The following is a 21,217-nucleotide window of genomic DNA, read 5'->3' as shown; positions in this document are numbered from 1 at the left end:
CTGCGTGACGTCACGGGCCCCGCCCCCGAAAGGGCTGGACGGGACAAGACCGCGCCCTCCCCGTGACGTCACAGCCCGCGCCCCGCAGGGATTGGGCGGTGACGAGGCCCCGCCCTCGGAGCGACGTCACGGGCCCCGCCCCGAAGGGGTTGGACGGGACAGCGCCCTGCCCTTGGAGTGACGTCACCGCCCCCACCCTGGGAGTGACGTCACGGGTCCCGCCCTGAAGGGGTTGGACGGGGAAAGACCCCGCCCTCTGAGTGACATCACCGTCCGCGCCCAGTCACTGCCCGTGCCTTGCAGGGGCTGGGAGGGACGAGGCCCCTCCCTCCGCGTGACGTCACGGGCCCGCCCCCGAAGGGGTTGGGTAAGGTCCTGACCTCGGAGTGACGTCACCGCCCCCTCCCTGTAGGGGCTGGGCGTGAAAAGCCCCCGCCCTCGGAGTGACGTCACGGGCCCGCCCTGAGGCGGTTGGACGGGGAAGGCCCCGCCCTCCGCGTGACGTCAACGTCCGCGCCCTGCGGGGGTTGGACGGGATGAGGCCCCGCCCTCGGAGTGGGGGGGTGTGTGACGCCAAGGGCCCCGCCCTGCAGGGGTTGGACGGGGAAAGGCCCCGCCCTCCGATTGACGTCACCGTCCGCGCCCTCCAGGGTTTGGCGGGGCAAGGCCGCGCCCTCCCGGTGACGTCACTGCTCGCGCCTTGCAGGGGTTGGGCGGGACGGGGCCCCGCCCTCTGCGTGACGCCACGGGCCCCGCCCCCGAAAGGGCTGGACGGGACAAGACCGCGCCCTCCCCGTGACGTCACAGCCCGCGCCCCGCAGGGATTGGGCGGGGACGAGGCCCCGCCCTCGGAGTGACGTCACGGGCCCCGCCCCGTTGGTCCCGGAAGTGGAGGGGGCGGCCGGAAGTGGAGGATCCGGCCTGAGGGGGACGGGCCTCTCGTCAGCGGGGTCGTCTCCTCCCCCCCCAGCGCCATGTGGCTGCTCCGCGCCCGGTGCGCCCTCCGGGGACGTCAGGCCACACCCCGCCACCAGGTAATTATCACACTGAGAATAATTAATAATAATAATAATAATAATAGTGATGGCATCTGTTAAGCGCTTACTATGTGCACAGCCCTGTTCTAAGCGCTGGGGAGGTTACAAGGTGATCAGGTTGTCCCACGGGGGACTCACAGTCTTCATCCCCATTTTCCAGAAGAGGGAACTGAGGCCCAGAGAAGTGAAGTGACTCGCCCAAGGTCACCCAGCTGACAAGTGGCGGGGGCGGGATTCGAACCCACGACCTCTGACTCCAAAGCCCGGGCTCTAGACTTCATTGAGTTGCGCGAACGTTCATTCATTCAGTCGTATTTATCTGATACCCTTGGTGGGCCAGAGCAGTGAACGGGAAACACATCTATCTCATTGAGTTGCATGAACCTTCATTCATTCGATCGTATTTTGTACTTCCCAAGCGCTTAGTCCAGTGCTCTGCACATAGTAAGCGCTCAATAAATACGATTGATGATGATGATGATCTGATACCTTTGGTGTACCACAGCAGTAGCGACAGGAGCCGGTAATGAAAACAATAATAATAATAACGATAGCATTTATTAAGCGCTTACTATGTGCAAAGCACTGTTCTAAGCACTTGGGAGGTTACAAGGTGATCAGGTTGTCCCATGGGGGGCTCACAGTCTTCATCCCCATTTGACAGATGAGGGAACTGAGGCCCAGAGAAGTGAAGTGACTCGCCCAAGGTCACCCAGCTGACAAGTGGCGGGGGCGGGATTCGAACCCACGACCTCTGACTCCAAAGCCCGGGCTCTATGCTTCATTGAGTCGCGCGAACGTTCATTCATTCAGTCGTATTTATCTGATACCCTTGGTGTGCCAGAGCAGTGAACGGGAAACACATCTATCTCATTGAGTTGCATGAACGTTCATTCATTCGATCGTATTTATCTGATACCTTTGGTGTGCCACAGCAGTAGCGACAGGAGCCGGTAATGAAAACAATAATAATAATAACGATAGCATTTATTAAGCGCTTACTATGTGCAAAGCACTGTTCTAAGCACTTGGGAGGTTACAAGGTGATCAGGTTGTCCCATGGGGGGCTCACAGTCTTCATCCCCATTTGACAGATGAGGGAACTGAGGCCCAGAGAAGTGAAGTGACTCGCCCAAGGTCACCCAGCTGACAAGTGGCGGGGGCGGGATTCGAACCCACGACCTCTGACTCCAAAGCCCGGGCTCTAGACTTCATTGAGTTGCGCGAACGTTCATTCATTCAGTCGTATTTATCTGATACCCTTGGTGTGCCAGAGCAGTGAACGGGAAACACATATATCTCATTGAGTTGCATGAACGTTCATTCATTCGATCGTATTTTGTACTTCCCAAGCGCTTAGTCCAGTGCTCTGCACATAGTAAGCGCTCAATAAATTCGATTGATGATGATGATGATCTGATACCTTTGGTGTACCACAGCAGTAGCGACAGGAGCCGGTAATGAAAACAATAATAATAATAACGATAGCATTTATTAAGCGCTTACTATGTGCAAAGCACTGTTCTGAGCACTTGGGAGGTTACAAGGTGATCAGGTTGTCCCATGGGGGGCTCACAGTCTTCATCCCCATTTGACAGATGAGGGAACTGAGGCCCAGAGAAGTGAAGTGACTCGCCCAAGGTCACCCAGCTGACAAGTGGCGGAGCCGGGATTTGAACCCACGACCTCTGACTCCAGAGCGCTTAGTGCAGTGCTCCGCACCCAGTAAGCGCTCACTAAATACGACCAGTTGAAGGAGGAGGATGGCCTGTGGGTAGCGCTTACTACGTGGCCGGCAGTGTCCTGAGCGCTGAGGGGGTGGGGAGGCGGGGGGGGGTACAAGGTCATCGGGTTGACCCCCCAGGGGCTCACAGTCTTCGTCTCCAATCAATCAATCAATCGTATTTATTGAGCGCTTACTGTGTGCAGAGCACTGGACTAAGCGCTTGTGAATAATAACAATAATGATGACATTTGTTAAGCGCTTACTATGTGCAAAGCATCATCATCATCATCAATCGTATTTATTGAGCGCTTACTGTGTGCAGAGCACTGGACTAAGCGCTTGCAAATAATATAATGATGACATTTGTTAAGCGCTTACTGTGTGCAAAGCATCATCATCATCATCAATCGTATTTATTGAGCGCTTACTGTGTGCAGAGCACTGTACTAAGCGCTTGCGAATAATAATAATAATGATGGCGTTTGTTAAGCGCTTACTATGTGCAAAGCATCATCATCATCATCAATCGTATTTATTGAGCGCTTACTGTGTGCAGAGCGCTGTACTAAGCACTTGCGAATAATAATAGTAATGATGGCATTTGTTAAGCGCTTACTATGTGCAAAGCATCATCATCAATCGTATTTATTGAGCGCTTACTGTGTGCAGAGCACTGGACTAAGCGCTTGGGAAGTACAAATTTGCGACATATAGAGACAGTCCCTACCCAACAGGGGGCTCACAGTCTAAAAGGGGGAGACAAAAAGCACTGTTCTAAGCGCTGGGGAGGCTACAAGGTGATGAGGTTGTCCCTCGTGGGGCTCACAGTCTTCATCCCCATTTTACAGATGAGGGAACTGAGGCTTCAGAGAAGTGAAGTGCCTTGCCCAAGGTCACACAGCAGACAAGTGGTGGAGCCGGGATTCGAACCCACAACCTCCGACTCCCAAGCCTGGGCTCTTCCCACTGAGCCACGCTGCTTCTCAAGATGGGAAGGACAAGATGGCAATGGATTTGGAAACAGCGTGGGCTGGGGAGCCGGAGGTCGTGGGTTCAAATCCCGCCTCTGACAGTCGTCAGCTGGGTCACTTGGGGCAAGTCACTTCATTCATTCATTCATTCACTCACTCATTCATTCAATCGTATTTATTGAGCGCTGACTGTGTGCGGAGCACTGGACTAAGCGCTTGGGAAGCACAAGTGGGCAACATATAGTGCCGGTCCCTACCAATCAATCAATCAATTGTATTTATTGAGCGCTTACTGTGTGCAGAGCACTGTACTAAGTGTTTGCGAATAATAATAATAATGATGGCATTTGTTAAGCGCTTACTATGTGCAAAGCACTGTTCTAAGCGCTGGGGGGGATACAAGGTGATGAGGTTGTCCCTCGTGGGGCTCACAGTCTTCGTCCCGATTTTACAGATGAGGTCACTGAGGCTCAGAGAATTGAAGTGACTTGCCCAAGGTCACACAGCAGACAAGTGGCGGAGCCAGGATTTGAACCCACGACCTCCGACTCCCAAGCCCGGGCTCTTCCCACTGAGCCACGCTGCTTCTCAAGATGGGAAGTACAAGATGGCAACGGATTTGGAAACAGCACGGGCTGGGGAGCCGGAGGTCGTGGGTTCAAATCCCACCTCTGACAGTCGTCACCTGGGTCACTTGGGGTAAGTCACTTCATTCATTCATTCATTCATTCATTCATTCACTCATTCATTCACTCATTCATTCAATCGTATTTATTGGGCGCTGACTGTGTGCAGAGCACTGGACTAAGCGCTTGGGAAGGACAAGTGGGCAACATATAGAGCCGGTCCCTACCAATCAATCAATCGTATAGATTGAGCGCTTACTGTGTGCAGAGCACTGTACTAAGCGCTTGGGAAGTACAAGTTGGCAACATATAGAGACGGTCCCTACCCAACAGTGGGCTCACAGTCTAGAAGGGGGAGACAGAGAACAAAACAAAACATATTAACAAAATAAAATAAATAGAATAAATATGTACAAATAAAATAAATAAACTGGGTGACTTGGGACAAGTCGCTTCATTCATTCATTCAATCGTCTTTATTGAGCGCCAACTGTGTGCGGAGCACTGGACTAAGCGCTTGGGAAGGACAAGTCGGCAACATCTAGAGACGGTCCCGACCCAACAGCGGGCTCACAGTCTCGAAGGTGGAGACAGACGGCGAAACAAAACATATTCACAAAATAAAATAAATAGAATAAATATGTGCAAGTAAAATAAAGACAGTAGTAAATATGTACAAATATATATGTATGTATACAGAGAAGCAGCGTGGCTCAGTGGAAAGAGCCCGGGCTTTGGAGTCAGAGGTCATGAGTTCAAATCCCTGCTCCGCCGCTTGTCAGCTGTGTGACTTTGGGCAAGTCGCTTCACTTCTCTGGGCCTCAGTTCCCTCATCTGTAAAGTGGGGGTGAAGACCGTGAGCCCCACGAGGGACAACCTGATCACCCTGTATCCTTCCCAGCATTTAGAACAGTGCTCTGCACATAGTAAGCGCTTAACAAATGCCATCATTATTATTATTGATTTATTAATCCCCGATTTACAGATGAGGTCACTGAGGCCCAGATAAGAGAAGTGGCTTGCCCAAGGCCACACAGTTGACAAGTGTCATGGGTTTAAATCCTGACTCAGAAAGTTGTCAGCCGAGTGACTTTGGGCAAGTCACGTCACTTCTCTGGGCCTCAGTTTCCTCATCTGTAAAGTGGTGGTGAAGACTGTGAGCCCCATGTGGGACAACCTGATCACCTTGTATCCTCCCCAGTGTTTAGAACAGTGCTTTGCAAGTAGTAAGCGCTTAACAAATGCCATCATTATTATTATCATTTATTTATTAGTCCCATTTTGCTGATGAGGTCACTGACTCCCAGATGAGAAGTGACTTGCCCAAGGTCACACAGTTGGCAAGTGTCATGGGTTCAAATTCCGACTCAGACCGTTGTCAGCTGTGTGACTTTGGGCGAGTCACTTCACTTCTCTGGGCCTCAGTTCCCTCATCTGTAAAATGGGGGTTAAGATTGTGAGCCCCACATGGGACAACCTGATCACCTTGTATCCTCTCCAGTGCTTAGAACAGTGCTTTGCACATAGTAAGCGCTTAACAAATACCATCATTATTATTAAGAGAAGCAGCTTGGCTCAGTGGAAAGAGCTCGGGCTTTGGAATCAGAGGTTATGGGTTCAAATCCCGGCTCAGCCAGTTGTCAGCTGTGTGACTTTGGGCGAGTCACTTCACTTCTCTGGGCCTCAGTGCCCTCATCTGTAAAATGGGGGTTAAGATTGTGAGCCCCACATGGGACAACCTGATCACGTTGTATCCTTTCCAGTGCTTAGAACAGTGCTTTGCACATAGTAAGCGCTTAACAAACGCCATCATTATTATTAAGAGAAGCAGCTTGATTCAGTGGAAAGAGCTCGGGCTTTGGAGTCAGAGGTTATGGGTTCGAATCCCTGCTCCGCCAGTTGTCAGCTGTGTGACTTTGGGCGAGTCACTTCACTTCTCTGGGCCTCAGTTCCCTCATCTGTATAATGGGGATGAAGACTGTGAGCCCCCCGGGGGACAACCTGATCACCTTGTATCCTCCCCAGTGCTTAGAACAGTGCTTGCCACATAGTAAGCGCTTAGTAAATGCCATCATTATTATTATTATTACTATTATTATTATTAAGTGGCAGGGTCGGGATTAGAACCCGTGACCTCTGACTCCCAAGCCCGGGTTCTTGCCACTGAGCCACACTGAGGCTCCTCCCCATCGCCCCCCGCCACACCTCCTTCCCCTCCCCACAGCACTTGTATATATTTGTACAGATTTGTTACTGTGTTTATTTTATTCGTACACATTTACTACCATTCATTCATTCATTCAGTTGTATTTATTGAGCGCTTACTGTGTGCAGAGCACTGTACTAAGCTCTTGGGAAGTCCAAGTTGGCAACATCTAGAGACAGTCCCTACCCAACAGCAGGCTCACAGTCTAGAAGGGGGAGACAGGCAACAAAACAAAACATATTAATAAAATAAAATAAATGGAATAAATACGTACAAATAAAATAGAGTAATAAATCTGTACAGACGTATATACAGTCAATCAGTGGTATCTACTGAGCGCTCGCTGAGGGCAGAGCACTGTACTAAGCTGGGCGAGTACGATATAACAGATCTGGTAGACGTGTTCCCTGCTCCCAAGGAGCTTAGAGTCACAGCAAGCTTATGATCATCATCATCATCAATCATATTTATTGAGCGCTTACTGTGTGCAGAGCACTGTACTAAGCGCTATGATGTGCGTGTAGCTGTAATTCTGTTTATTCTGACGGTTTGGACACCTGTCTCCGTGTTTTGTTTTGTTGTCTGTCTCCCCCTTCTAGACTGTGAGCCCGCTGTTGGGTAGGGACCGTCTCTAGACGTTGCCGACTTGGACTTCCCAAGCGCTTAGTACAGTGCTGTGCACACAGTGAGCGCTCAATAAATACGATTGAATGAGTGAATGACGGGGTCGGGTCAGTGCTCCCCGTGGGCCATTAACTGCTCTCATCCCACCCCCCGCCTGCTGCCTGACCTTGGACGGGTCACTTCCCCCAGTCTCGTTCGTTTCTTCCTTAGAAATGGAGAAGCAATCAATCAATCAGTCGTATTTATTGAGCGCTTACTGTGTGCAGAGCACTGGACTAAGCGCTTGGGAAGTACAAGTTGGCAACATACAAGTTGGCAGAGAAGCAGTGGAAAGAGCGCAGGCTTGCGAGTCAGACGTCGTGGGTTCTAATCCCGGCCCTGCCGCTTGTCAGCCGTGTGACCTTGGCGAAGTCACTTCACTTCTCTGGGCCTCAGTTCCCTCATCTGTAAAATGGGGATGAAGACCGTGAGCCCCCCGTGGGACAATCTGATCACCTTGTCTCCTCCCCAGCGCTTAGAACAGTGCTTGGTACATAGTAAGCGCTTAACAAATGCCATCATTATTTATTATTTATTTCTAGTCCCCATTTTACAGATGAGGTGACAGGCCCGGAGAAGTGAAGTGACTTGCCCAAGGTCACACAGCAGACAAGTGGCGAGTGAGAAGCAGCGTGGCTCAGTGGAAAGAGCCCGGGCTTGGGAGGGAGAGGTCGTGGGTTCTAATTCTGGCTCCGCCGCTTGTCAGCTGTGTGACTTTGGGCAAGTCACTTCTGGGCCTCAGTTACCTCATCTGTAAAATGGGGATGAAGACTGTGAGCCCCCCGTGGGACAATCTGATCACCTTGTCTCCTCCCCAGCGCTTAGAACAGTGCTTGGTACATAGTAAGCGCTTAACAAATGCCATCATTATTTATTATTTATTTATAGTCCCCATTTTACAGATGAGGTAACAGGCCCGGAGAAGTGAAGTGACTTGCCCAAGGTCACACAGCAGACAAGTGGCGAGTGAGAAGCAGCGTGGCTCAGTGGAAAGAGCCCGGGCTTGGGAGGGAGAGGTCGTGGGTTCTAATTCTGGCTCCGCCGCTTGTCAGCTGTGTGACTTTGGGCAAGGCACTTCACTTCTCTGGGCCTCAGTGACCTCATCTGTAAAATGGGGATGAAGACTGTGAGCCCCCCGTGGGACAATCTGATCACCTTGTAAACTCCCCAGTGCTTAGAACAGTGCTTTGCACATAGTAAGCGTTTAATAAATGCCATCATTATTATGTATTTATAGTCCCTATTTTACAGATGAGGTAACAGGCCCGGAGAATCGAAGTGACTTGCCCAAGGTCACACAGCAGACAAGTGGCGAGTGAGAAGCAGCGTGGCTCAGTGGTAAGAGCCCGGGCTTGGGAGGGAGAGGTCGTGGGTTCTAATTCTGGCTCCGCCGCTTGTCAGCTGTGTGACTTTGGGCAAGGCACTTCACTTCTCTGGGCCTCAGTTTCCTCATCTGTAACACGGGGATTAAGACTGTGAGCCCCACGTGGACAACCTGATCACCTTGAATCTCCCCCCAGTGCTTAGTGTTTATGGGAAGCAACATGGCTCAGTGGAAAGAGCCCGGGCGTTGGAGTCAGAGGTCATGGGTTCAAATCCCGGCTCCGCCACTTGTCAGCTGTGTGACTTTGGGCAAGTCACTTCACTTCTCTGGGCCTCAGTTACCTCATCTGTAAAATGGGGATTAAGACTGTGAGCCCCCCCGTGGGACAATCTGATCACCTTGTAAACTCCCCAGCGCTTAGAACAGTGCTTTGCACATAGTAAGCGCTTAATAAATGCCATCATCATCATTATTATTATTATAGAACAGTGCTTGGCACGTAGTAAGCGCTTAGCAAATACCGTCATTATTATTATTTATTAATCCCCGTTTTACAGGTGAGGTAATTGAGGCTCAGAGAAGTTAAGTGACTTGCTCAAGGCCAACTTGTACTTCCCAAGCGCTTAGCACAGTGCTCTGCACACAGTAAGCGCTCAATAAATACGATTGAATGAAAGTGGCGGCGCGGGGATTAGAACCCACATCCTCCGACTCCCAAGCCCGGGCCCTTGCCGCAAATCCACGCTGCTTCTCCCCTCCAGGTTGTGGGCTCCCCGGGAGCCAGGGAATGTGGTCATCCTGATTCTCCAGCGTCCAGTACAGGGCCTGACACCCAGAAAACGGTTAACGAGGACCACGATAATCCTTTTCATTGTGAGGATTGGACTAAATACTGTCCCGCTGTGGGCCGCTTGACCGATTCGTTCGTTCATTCAGTCAGTCGTATTTATTGAGCGCTTACTATGTGCAGAGCACTGTACTAAGCGCTTGGGAAGCCCAAGTCGGCAACAGAGACAGTCCCTGCCCCACAACGGGCTCCCAGTCTAGAAGGGGGGAGACAGACAACAAAAGGATCAGACAGACATCAATAGCATCAAAGTCGATAAATTGAATTATAGCTATATATGCATCGTTAATAAATTAGAATAATAAATATGTACACAAGTGCTGGGGGGAGGGGGGCAGAGCAGAAGGAGGAAGTAGGGCCGATGGGGAGGGGGGATCAGAGGGAAAGGGGGCTCAGTCTGGGAAGGCCTCCTGGAGGAGGTGAGCTCTCAGTAGGGCTTTGAAGGGGGGAAGAGAGCTGGATTTGGTCTCCTTTTATATTATATAAGTGCTTCTTAAAGAAGCAGCGTGGCTCAGTGGAAAGAGCCCGGGCTTTGGAGTCAGAGGTCATGGGTTCAAATCCCGGCTCCGCCAACTGTCAGCTGGGTGACTTTGGGCGAGTCACTTCACTTCTCCGTGCCTCGGTTCCCTCATCTGTAAAGTGGGGATTGACTGTGAGCCCCCAGGGGGACAACCCGATCACCTTGTAACCTCCCCAGTGCTTAGAACAGTGCTTTGCACATAGTAAATGCTTAATAAATGCCATTATTATTATTATTATTATTCTTGTTGGTCCAGGTCGGACACCTCTTCCCTGGGGCTGCCTCCTGTCACAGCTTTGAAACGATCGAAGACAGTTTTGTGTAACGCCCCTCTCCCCAAACTAGGTTTAAATTGGGATGTGGGGGCTTCCAGCGAGCCGAATCCGGCCTCTCCCAACAGCGATTGCTGCATTGCCGCCTTCTCTCCCTCCCCCTCAGGGGTGGCTGCAGTGAGGACTGGGTGCGAGGGAGCTCCAGGCTTTCGTTCATTCATTATTAAGCGCTTACTGAGTGCAGAGCACTGTACTAAGCGCTTGGGAAAGTGCACTGCAACAATGAAGAGTGACAGTCCCCACCCGCAACGTGCTCACGGTTTAGAGGTGGGGGAGACAGACATCAATACAAGTAAATAAAATTACGGATGTATATATATATATATATATATATATATATATATACACACAATTGTATATATATACACACAATTGTATATATATATATATACAATTGTGTATATATATATATATATACACAATTGTGTATATATATATATATATACAATTGTATATATATATATATACATCTGTAATTTTATTTACTTGCATTGATGTCTGTCTCCCCCACCTCTAAACCGTGAGCTCGTTGTGGGCGGGGGCTGTCACTCTTCATTGTGTATATATATATACACAATTGTATATATGTATATATGTTTGTACATATTTATTACTCTATTTATTTATTTTATTTGTACCTATCTATTCTATTTATTTTATTTTGTTAGTATGTTTGGTTTTGTTCTCTGTCTCCCCCTTTTAGACCGTGAGCCCACTGTTGGGTAGGGACTGTCTCTATATGTTGCCAATCTGTACTTCCCAAGCGCTTAGTACAGTGCTCTGCACATAGTAAGCGCTCAATAAATGCGATCGATGATGATGATGATATATATACAATTGTAGCCCCCTGTGGGACAACCTGATTGCCCTGTAACCTCCCCAGCGCTTAGAACAGTGCTTTGCACATAGTAAGCGCTTAATAAATGCTATCATTATTATTATTATTATTACAAGTGCTGCGGGCCTGTGAAGGGGGAGAGCAAAGGAGCGAGTCAGGGTGACGCAGAAGGGAGCAGGAGATGACGAAAAGTGGGGCTTGGACTGGGAATCAATCAGTCGCATTTATCGAGCGCTTACTGTGTGCAGAGCACTGTACTAAGCGCTTGGGAAGTACAAAGGCTTGGGAAGGCCTCTTGGAGGAGGGGTGCCGTCAATAAGAGAGCAATTGGCGGATTTGAGCGCTTAGTACAGTGCTCTGCACATAGTAAGCGCTCAATAAATACGATTGATTGATTGATTGATTTGAGGAGGCAGGAGGCGGGCCGGCGGCGAGACAGGTGAGATGGAGGCCCAGTGAGGGGGTTAGCACGGGAGGAGCAGAGCGTGTGGGCTGGGCTGTAGAAGGAGGGAAATTTTGTTAGTATGTTTGGTTTTGTTCTCCGTCTCCCCCTTTTAGACTGTGAGCCCGCTGTTGGGTAGGGACCGTCTCTATATGTTGCCAACTTGGACTTCCCAAGCGCTTAGTACAGTGCTCCGCACACAGTAAGCGCTCAATAAATACGATTGATTGAGGGGCCAAGGTGATGGAGTGCTCTAAAGCCAGTGGTGAGGAATTTTTGCTCTCATCCCAACTCTTTACACACACTCCTCTCGTGCAGTCCCTTAGGAGACGATGGTTCAGGGGCCTTCGTGGAAGGGAGATTCCTTCAAAAAAAAAGAAAAACGTGCATTGTGTTTCATTTCTGTGGAGGCCGCAAGAGCGTGAATCATCTTGGGATGCCTTGGAGCCGTGGAGGGAGCCTGTGTAGTCAGCTACTCCGCGAACTTACACGAAGTGCAATTCGGAGGCGAGAAAGCCAGTGGCCGATGTTTTAGAACGGGTCCTGGGAATCGACTGTTGAGAGGCGTCTTAATATTTTAGGCGTGTGTGTGATTCTATACCTATGATAGCTGGCAAAGACATGTTTTACTTGGACCCACCAGGGGCCTTAGCAGAAACGTCCTTTCCGCTCTTGTATTTGCAGTATGGGCGGTACCCCCCTCGGTGTCTGGGGTTGCTCTTCACCCAGAAGCACGATCCTTAAACGTACCTGTGCTCTGTAGTTGAAGAAAACACCACCGACACTGCACCGACAGGAGCAGTTCACCTTCGCGTGGCTGAAAAGTCCCAGCCACCTTGTGCACACATAAAAGCTGTTCCTTGCTTTGTTAGGTTTAATGTTTTCTCTACCTGGTGCTGTTTGCCCTCTTGCCCCCTTGTTTCTCATTCTGTATGGGCATAGAGTCATTCCTTTGCCCCCTTGCTTATCTTCTGTACTGGCATAGAGTCATTCCTTTCCTCATAGTGGCGCGTCACGATGGTCTGGCCTCCACAATTGACTCCATTTTCAGCTGGGATAGTCGGAGACTGTTTTACGGTATCTTTATTGTTTGCCATCCTCGCTTTTGGTTTCCCAGTTGCAACCCTTCATTCAGAAGGTATCTGGGTATCTTGCGGTTGATAATAATAATAATAATAATAATGGCGTTTATTAAATGCTTACTATGTGCAAAGCATCATCAAACATATTTATTGAGCGCTTACTATGTGCAGAGCACTGTACTAAGCCCTTGGGAAGTACAAATTGGCAACATATAGAGACAGTCCCTACCCAACAGTGGGCTCACAGTCTAAAAGGGGGAGACAGAGAACAAAAACAAACATACTAAGAAAATAAAATAAATAGAATAGATATGTACAAATAAAATAAATAAATAAATAGAGTAAAAAAATATGTACAAACATATATACATATATACAGGTGCTGTGGAGAAGGGAAGGAGGTAAGATGGGGGGGATGGAGAGGGGGGCGAGGGGGAGAGGAAGGAAGGGGCTCAGTCTGGGAAGGCCTCCTAGAGGCACTGTTCTAATCGCTGGGGAGGTTATAAGGTGATCAGGTTGTCCCCTGGGGGGATCACAGTCTTAATCCCCGTTTTACAGATGAGGGAACTGAGGCCCAGAGAAGTGAGGTGACTTGCCCAAAGTCACACAGTGACAATTGGCAGAGCGGGGATTTGAACCCATGACCTCAGACTTCAAAGCGGCGGCAGGGCCCAGCCCGCGGTAGGGGAAAGGGGGAGACCGGGACCCTCGGCCAGGCAACCTGATCTTCTCAGACCCCCATCCCCTCACCCAGCTCGCTCCTCCATAGGGGGCTGCTCCCCGCCAGCCACGGGTCATTGCTCCCCGAAGACGGAGACGACGGGTGGCCACCCGAGGCCAAGCCACCGCCACGTCACTCGGCTCGGAGGAGCGAAACCGACGGTCGTTCTCCTCACATGTCTTGTGAACCCACTGTTGGGTAGGGACTGTCTCTATATGTTGCCAACTTGTCCTTCCCAAGCGCTTAGTACAGTGCTCTGCACACAGTAAGCGCTCAATAAATACGATTGATTGATTGAAGAGCGAAGAGTGTGTCCTCGTGGAAAGACCTTGGCCCTGGAAGTCAGGGGACCTGGGTTCTAATCCTGGCTCTGCCACTTGCCTGCAAGGTGACCTCGGGCAAGTCACTTCACTTCTTTGTGCCCCAGTTTCCTCATTTGCAAAATGGGGATGAAGAACCTGTTCTTCTCTCCCCTCCTCCCCGCCCCCAAGTCTTTCAGATAGGGACTGTGTCCTACCTAATTATCATGTACCTACTCTGCTTAGTGCAGTGCTTGGCATATAGTAAGCACTTCACTAATACCGCAGTTAGTATTGTTTGTTTGTGGTCCTTTCTTCCTGTCTGATATTCTGTATGGCCCGTAGATCATCAGTCGTATTTATTGAGCGCTTACTGTGTGCAGAGCACTGTACTAAGCGCTTGGGAAGTACAAGTTGGCAACATATAGAGACAGTCCCTACCCAGCAGTGGGCTCACAGTCTAAAAGGGGGAGACAGAGAACAAAACCAAACATACTAACAAAATAAATAGAATAGATATGTACAAGTAAAATAAATAAATAAATAGAGTAATAAATATGTATAAAACATGTATACATATATACAGGTGCTGTGGGGAAGGGAAGGAGGTAAGATGGGGGGGATGGAGAGGGGGACGAGGGGGAGAGGAAGGAAGGGGCTCAGTGTGGGAAGGCCTCCTGGAGGAGGTGAGCTCTCAGTAGGGCCTTGAAAGGAGGAAACTGTGACAGTGGACCTGCGCAAATACGAGTTTCCTTTTAAAATACCAGACTGGGTTACTTTAATTCGATTAGGAATGGAAAAAACCCCCTGTTTAAAGTGAGTCTTCATATTTGTTAAATCGTTTAATGCCAGTTACGGGTTTAGGACCCAGGAGTAAGAAGATCTAACAGTAATAATAACGATGGTGGTATTTGTTAAGCGCTTACTATGTGCCAGGCACTGTTCTAAGCACAGGGGGTGATACAAGATAATCAGGTTGTCCCACGTGAGGCTCACAGTCTTAATCCCCATTTTACAGATGAGGTAAGTGAGGCATAGAAAGGTGAGTGACTTGCCTAAAGCTACGCAGCTGAATAGTGGCGGAGCCGGGATTAGAACTCACGACCTCTGACTCCCAAGGCCGTACTCTTTCCACTGAGCAACACTGCTTCTGGCTGCTTTCTTGTTGACAGCCTGATCGGGGATGTCTCTCTGTATCTGACTATGACCACTGCAGGGCTTGTGTCTGGCACATAGTAAGTTTGTAACAAATTCCATTATTATTATTATTATTATTATTATTATTATTATTATTATTATCATTATCATTATTATCATCATCATCAGCATCATCATTATTATTATTACTCTGTGCTTCCAGATGTGAAAGGAAGACAGTAGTACCGTTCATGTAAGTTTCTTAGGTGCTTAGGTAGATACCGCATGCATTTTATTGTTTTTACCAGGTCTTCAAGGTAGGAATAAATTCATAACAGACCTACATTATATTTTCGAAACAAAGGCTTAATGGCAACAATAAGACACAATCCGTCATTTGTTGACAGTTTATATTTCATGAAAGAAATAGTTGTCATCGCATTCTGTATATATGTTTGTACATATTTATTACTCTATTTTACTTGTACATATCTATTCTATTTCATCATCATCAATCGTATTTATTGAGCGCTTACTATGTGCAGAGCATGTACTAAGCGCTAGGGAAGTACAAATTGGCAACATATAGAGACAGTCCCTACCCAACATTGGGCTCACAGTCTAAAAGGGGGAGACAGAGAACAAAACCAAATATACTAACAAAATAAAATAAATAGAATAGATATGTACAAGTAAAATAAATAAATAAATAGAGTAATAAATATGTACAAACATATATACATATATACATATATTTTGTTAATATGTTTGGTTTTGTTCTCTGTCTCCCCGTTTTAGACTGTGAGCCCACTGTTGGGTAGGGACTGTCTCTATGTGTTGCCAACTTGTACTTCCCAAGCGCTTAGTACAGTGCTCTGCACACAGTAAGCGCTCAATAAATACGATTGATTGATTGATTCTCAGTTCCCATTTCAAGCCTTCAGATCTTCAGGTGAAAGAAATTACCAATATACGCTCACCAAAGTAGTAGAGGTATATCGAAAACTAAATTTGTGGTAGTAGTGCGAAGTGGCTACTGTGTGCAAAGTGCTGTGTTAAGTGCAGGGAAAAATGCCCAGATGAGAATTAGATCCGTTTCCCTGATTTTAATTTTTGAGCTAAACTAAAGGTGGTTCTTCCATGGGGAGGCATGTGGAACTAATAAAGAGGCCACCGGTTGTTGAATGCTCTCCGTAGCTGCTTGTCCACTAGTCCACACTCTTGAATTCCTTGTTTTTCAGGTTCTCTGGAAAGGTCTCCGATGGAGTTCTTCCAAGATTGTTCCTAATGAGAAAATCCGAAATATCGGAATTTCGGCTCACATTGATTCTGGGAAAACAACATTAACAGAACGAGTGCTTTTCTACACCGGGAGAATAGCAAAGATGCACGAGGTAGGTGAAGCCCAGTTGACTTCCAAGGTTCGATCCAGGTTTTCACGCCTGGAGGATCTGCTTACGAGCTGGTTTGGATTGATTAATTTCTTATCACAATTTAGTCAACTGGGCGAAGAAGAGAATTTCCTGGAGAAATAAATGGGCCCTCAAGTATAGAACCGTCATTCAGTGGTATTTACCAAGCGCTCACTCTGTGCAGAGCACTATACTGGGCACTTGGGAGAGTACAGTACTATTCATTCATTCAATCGCATTTATTGAGCACTGTACTAAGCGCTTTGATCGATAGGTTCCCTACCTACCAGGAGTTTGCAGGCTAGAGGAGGAGGCGATAGACTACAGAGGAATCCTTCCTGAGTTTTGATTCAGTTAAACTCTTCATCGGCCCGTTAAGTTGGAAGCTTGCCTGTCTCGGGCAGATGGTGAGAACGCGCCCAGCGAGCAAATACGTTCTTGAAACTTTTCTCCACCTAGTTACATTGCTAATTCCATGTTCAAGTGGGAGACTCAGTGAGGATGGTAAACATCCTTTCGGCTTCTGGACCAGCAGCTGTTCTTTTTGTGCTTACATTGCCCTTGAGTTATATTAAGATCCTCAAGAAGGAGTTCTGCATAGACAGACTTTCGGATTGAAGACAAACAAATCTGCTTTTTTTTACATTTAGGTGAGAGGTAAAGATGGCGTTGGCGCTGTCATGGATTCCATGGAATTGGAACGACAAAGAGGGATCACTATTCAGTCCGCAGCCACCTATACCATGTGGAAAGATGTCAACATCAACATTATAGATACACCAGGTGAGTTGACCTTTGAGGGGTTCTTGCAGCTTTCTTAGAGTGGGCTTTCTGTATTTCCCTGTGGCATTTAGGAGCCATTTCTAAACTTTGAGTCACAAAAGCACCAATCAAGCAATCAGTCATTCATTTGTCTTTATTGAGCACTTACTGATGATGATGGCATTTTTTAAGCGCTTACCATGCGTAAAGCACTGTTTTCATTCATTCATTCATTCAGTCGTATTTATTGAGCGCTTACTGTGTGCAGAGCACTGTCCTAAGCGCTTGGGAAGTACAAGTTGGCAACATATAGAGACGGTCCCTACCCAACAGCGGGCTCACAGTGTAGAAGGGGGAGACAGGCAACAAAACAAAACATATTAATAAAATAAAATAAATAGAATAGATATGTACAAGTAAAATAAATAGTGTAATAAATATGTACAAACATATGTACATATATACAGGTACTGTGGGGAGGGGAAGGAGGTAAGGCGGGAGGATGGGGAGGGGGAGAGGAAGGAGGGGGCTCAGTGTGGGAAGGCCTCCTGGAGGAGGTGAGCTCTCAGTAGGGCTTTGAAGGGAGGAAGAGAGATAGCTTGGCGGATTGGCAGAGGGAGGGCATTCCAGGCCCGGGGGAGGACGTGGGCCGGGGGTCGACGGCGGGACAGGCGAGAACGAGGTACGGTGAGGAGATCAGCGGTGGAGGAGCGGAGGTTGCGGGCTGGGCAGTAGAAGGAGAGAAGGGAGGTGAGGTAGGAGGGGGCGAGGGGATGGACAGCCTTGAAGTCCAGGGTGAGGAGTTTCTGCCCGATGCGCAGATTGATCGGTAGCCACTGGAGATTTTTGAGGAAGGGAGTAATATGCCCAGAGCGTTTCTGGACAAAGGTAATGTGGGCAGCAGCATGAAGTATAGATTGAAGTGGGGAGAGACAGGAGGGTGGGAGATCAGAGAGGAGGCTGATGCAGTAATCCAGTCGGGATAGGATGAGAGATAGAACCAGATTGTTTTCAGCACTGGTGAGGTTACAAGGTGATCAGGTTGTCTCACAGGGGAGCTCACAGTCTTCATCCCCATTTCACAGATGAGGTAACTTCTAGACTGTGAGCCCATTGTTGGGTAGGGACCGTCTCTATATGTTGCCAACTTGTACTTCCTGAGCGCTTAGTACAGTGCTTTGCACACAGTAAGCGCTCAATAAATACAATTGAATGAATGAACTGAGGCACAGAGAAGTGAAGTGACTTACCCAAATTCACACAGCTGACAATTGGCGGAGCCGGGATTTGAACCCATGACCTCTGACTCCAAAGCCTTTGCTCTTTCCACTGAGCCTCGCTGCTTCTTTTAGACTGTGAACCCACTGTTGGGTAGGGACTGTCTCTATATGTTGCCAACTTGTACTTCCCAAGCGCGTAGTACAGCGCTCTGCACACAGTAAGCGCTCAATAAATACGATTGATTGATTGATTCTCACGCCACTGAGCCACGCTGCTGTTGGGTGCAGAACACAGTATTACGTGCTTGGGGGAATGCAATACAGCAATGAAGAGACCCATCCCCTGCCCACAACGAGCTTACAGACCACAGTCTAGGTCAATTGGTCAGTCTGTGGTATTTATTGAGCGCTTTCTGTGTGTCGACCACCGCACTGAGCGCTCAGGAGAATACAATACAGTAGAGTTGGGAGACTATGTGCTCTGCACATAGTAAGCGCTCAATAAATACGATTGATGATGATGACATGTTCCCTCCTTACAAGGCTTTGTGTGTAGCAAGAGCTGTGGTCTGTTGGATTTGGAGAGGGAGGGAGTGCCAAGCTCGGGGAAAAACACGGGGACAGGGGCAGGGGAGCTGAAAGCGGGGTTCAGGTAGCAGGCTAAGCTAGTTGGGGAGGAATGAGGGCAGCGGATCGGAAAACAGCAGGGTAAAGAGACCAAAGAAGGGTACACTGGGGCCATTTGGTGGAGATCTCAAACTGCTTGTGAGGAGGTTTTGTTTGATCAGGCAGTCGCTGGCATTTGATGAATGCTCACTGTACGTAAAGCACCGCACTAAGATCTTTTTTTTAGAAAAACTGCTATTTGTAAAGGACTTCCTATTCGCCAGGCACTCCACTGAGCTCTATCCGGGCCCTGTCCCATGTGGGACTCGCAGTCTTACTCCCCATTTTCCAGCTGAAGGGAACTGAGGCCCAGAGAAGTGCGGCGACTTGCCCGAGGTCACACAGCGGACAAGTGGTGGAGCCGGAATTAGAACCCAGGTCCTGCTGGTTCCCAGACCCGTGCTCCCTCCACTAGGCCACACTGCTTGGGAGCATGCAGCACAGCAGAGGCAGCAGACCCGATCTCTGCCCCCGAGGGTGATCAGAATCTTTCTGTGTATGGCCCTCCCCTGAAAAGAAGTCTCCATTGATTAAATCCCTGTCCCCTACACAAACCTTTCTGGGAATAATAATAATAATAATAATAATGGTATTTATTAATCTATCTATTATTAATCTATTTATTTTATTTTGTTAGTATGTTTGGTTTTGTTCTCTGTCTCCCCCTTTTAGACTGTGAGCCCACTGTTGGGTAGGGACTGTCTCTATATGTTGCCAATTTGTACTTCCCAAGCGCTTAGTACAGTGCTCTGCACATAGTAAGTGCTCAATAAATACGATTGATTGATTGATTGGTATTTATTAAGCGCTTACTATGTGCAAAGCACTAAGGATGGTATTTGTTAAGCGCTTACTATGTGCAAAGCACTGTTCTAAGCGCTGGGGAGGTTACATGGTGATCAGGTTGTCCCACGGGGGGCTCGCAGTCTTCATCCCCATTTTACAGATGAGGTAACTGAGGCACAGAGAAGTGAAGTGACTTGCCCAGAGTCACCCAGCTGACAAGTGGCAGAGCCGGGATTTGAACCCAGGACCTCTGACTCCAAAGCCCGGGCTCTTTCCACTGAACCACGCCGCTTCTCCAGTGGGAACACGGTATATCGTTGGATGGTCGATCTTTCTGCCAAAGGATGCAGTACTTCCTGCTGTTTGGGGCTTGGCAGAAAGTGGAGACTTTTTTTTAGACTGTGAGCCCACTGTTGGGTAGGGACTGTCTCTATATGTTGCCAACTTGTACTTCCCAAGCGCTTAGTACAGTGTCTGCACACAGTAAATGCTCAATAAATACAATTGATTGATTGATTGGAGGGGGGATTTACAGAATATTAGAAGAATTAGATTTGTAGTTCATTCAGTTCGTAGCAGAATTGACTGAATTAAGGCACTGGACACTGCATCCTTTTGTCGTTTGCTCCAAAACAGCCCAGTACAGTTATTCATTCATTCGTTCAATCGTATTTATTGAGCACTTACTATGTGCAGAGCACTGTACTAAGCGCTTGGGAAGTACAGGTTAATAATGGCATCTATTAAGCGCTTACTATGTGCAAAGCACTGTTCTAAGCGCTGGGGGGATACAAGGTGATGAGGTCCCACGGGGGGCTCACAGTCAACCCCCATTTTACAGATGAGGTAACTGAGGCCCAGAGAAGTGAAGTGACTTGCCCAAGGTCACACAGCTGACAATTGGCGGAGCCGGGATTTGAACCCACGACCACCGACTCCAAAGCCCGGGCTCTTTCCACTGAGCCACGCTGCTTCTCCCAGGTTGGCAACAAATCCCAGTTATCCCCCGGTTATGATGTAAAGGGATTTTCTGCCTTCAGTCAGGATGCTTACCTGGAATGAGTTCATTCGTTCGAGCGTATTTATTGAACGCCTACTGTGTGCAGAGCGCTGTGCTAAGCAATGAGTTGCCAGCAGCAGCCCACGTGCAGAGAAATCTTAGCCCCCGTAGAACCCTCAATGATATTTATTGAGCGCTTACTGCTTGCAGAGCACCGTACCAAGCACTTTATAACAGAGCTGATAGATTCCCTGCCCACAACAAGGTAGAGGGGAAGATAGACAGTAATATAAAGAAATAAATTGCGGATATATACCTGTGATTTTAATAAGGTGGAGAGAGTGATGGGCTGGCGGATATGAAGCCAGAGGGAAGATGTGTGGGTGAGGGGTCGGCAAGTTCTGCGTGGCTCAGTGGAAAGGCGCAGGCTTGGGAGTCAGAGGTCATGGGTTCGAATCCCGGCTCCGCCACTCGTCAGCTGTGTGACCTCGGGCAAGCCACTTAACTTCTCTGGGCCGCAGTGACCTCATCTGTCAAATGGGGAGTAAGTCTGTGAGCCCCACATGGGACAGCCTGATCGCCTTGTATCCTCCCTAGCGC

At 48.5% G+C, this 21,217-nt stretch overlaps 1 protein-coding gene across 1 annotated transcript in view; it reads left to right on the top strand.

Annotated features, from left to right (window-relative positions):
* The first annotated feature begins 927 nt into the window (after nt 1-927).
* GFM1 (G elongation factor mitochondrial 1) overlaps nt 928-21,217 on the top strand; it is a 102,719-nt gene continuing 82,429 nt past the window's right edge. Inside the window, exons 1-3 of the mRNA XM_038749095.1 lie at nt 928-1,034; nt 16,013-16,165; nt 16,834-16,966. Coding sequence (XP_038605023.1) covers nt 975-1,034; nt 16,013-16,165; nt 16,834-16,966 — 346 coding nt within the window. The 5' untranslated portion in view covers nt 928-974. The remainder of the gene's footprint in view (nt 1,035-16,012; nt 16,166-16,833; nt 16,967-21,217) is intronic.

This window comes from Tachyglossus aculeatus, chromosome 1 (genome assembly GCF_015852505.1).
Source record: "Tachyglossus aculeatus isolate mTacAcu1 chromosome 1, mTacAcu1.pri, whole genome shotgun sequence".
Classification (NCBI taxonomy): domain Eukaryota; kingdom Metazoa; phylum Chordata; class Mammalia; order Monotremata; family Tachyglossidae; genus Tachyglossus; species Tachyglossus aculeatus.
This window is presented reverse-complemented; position numbering and strand designations above follow the sequence as displayed.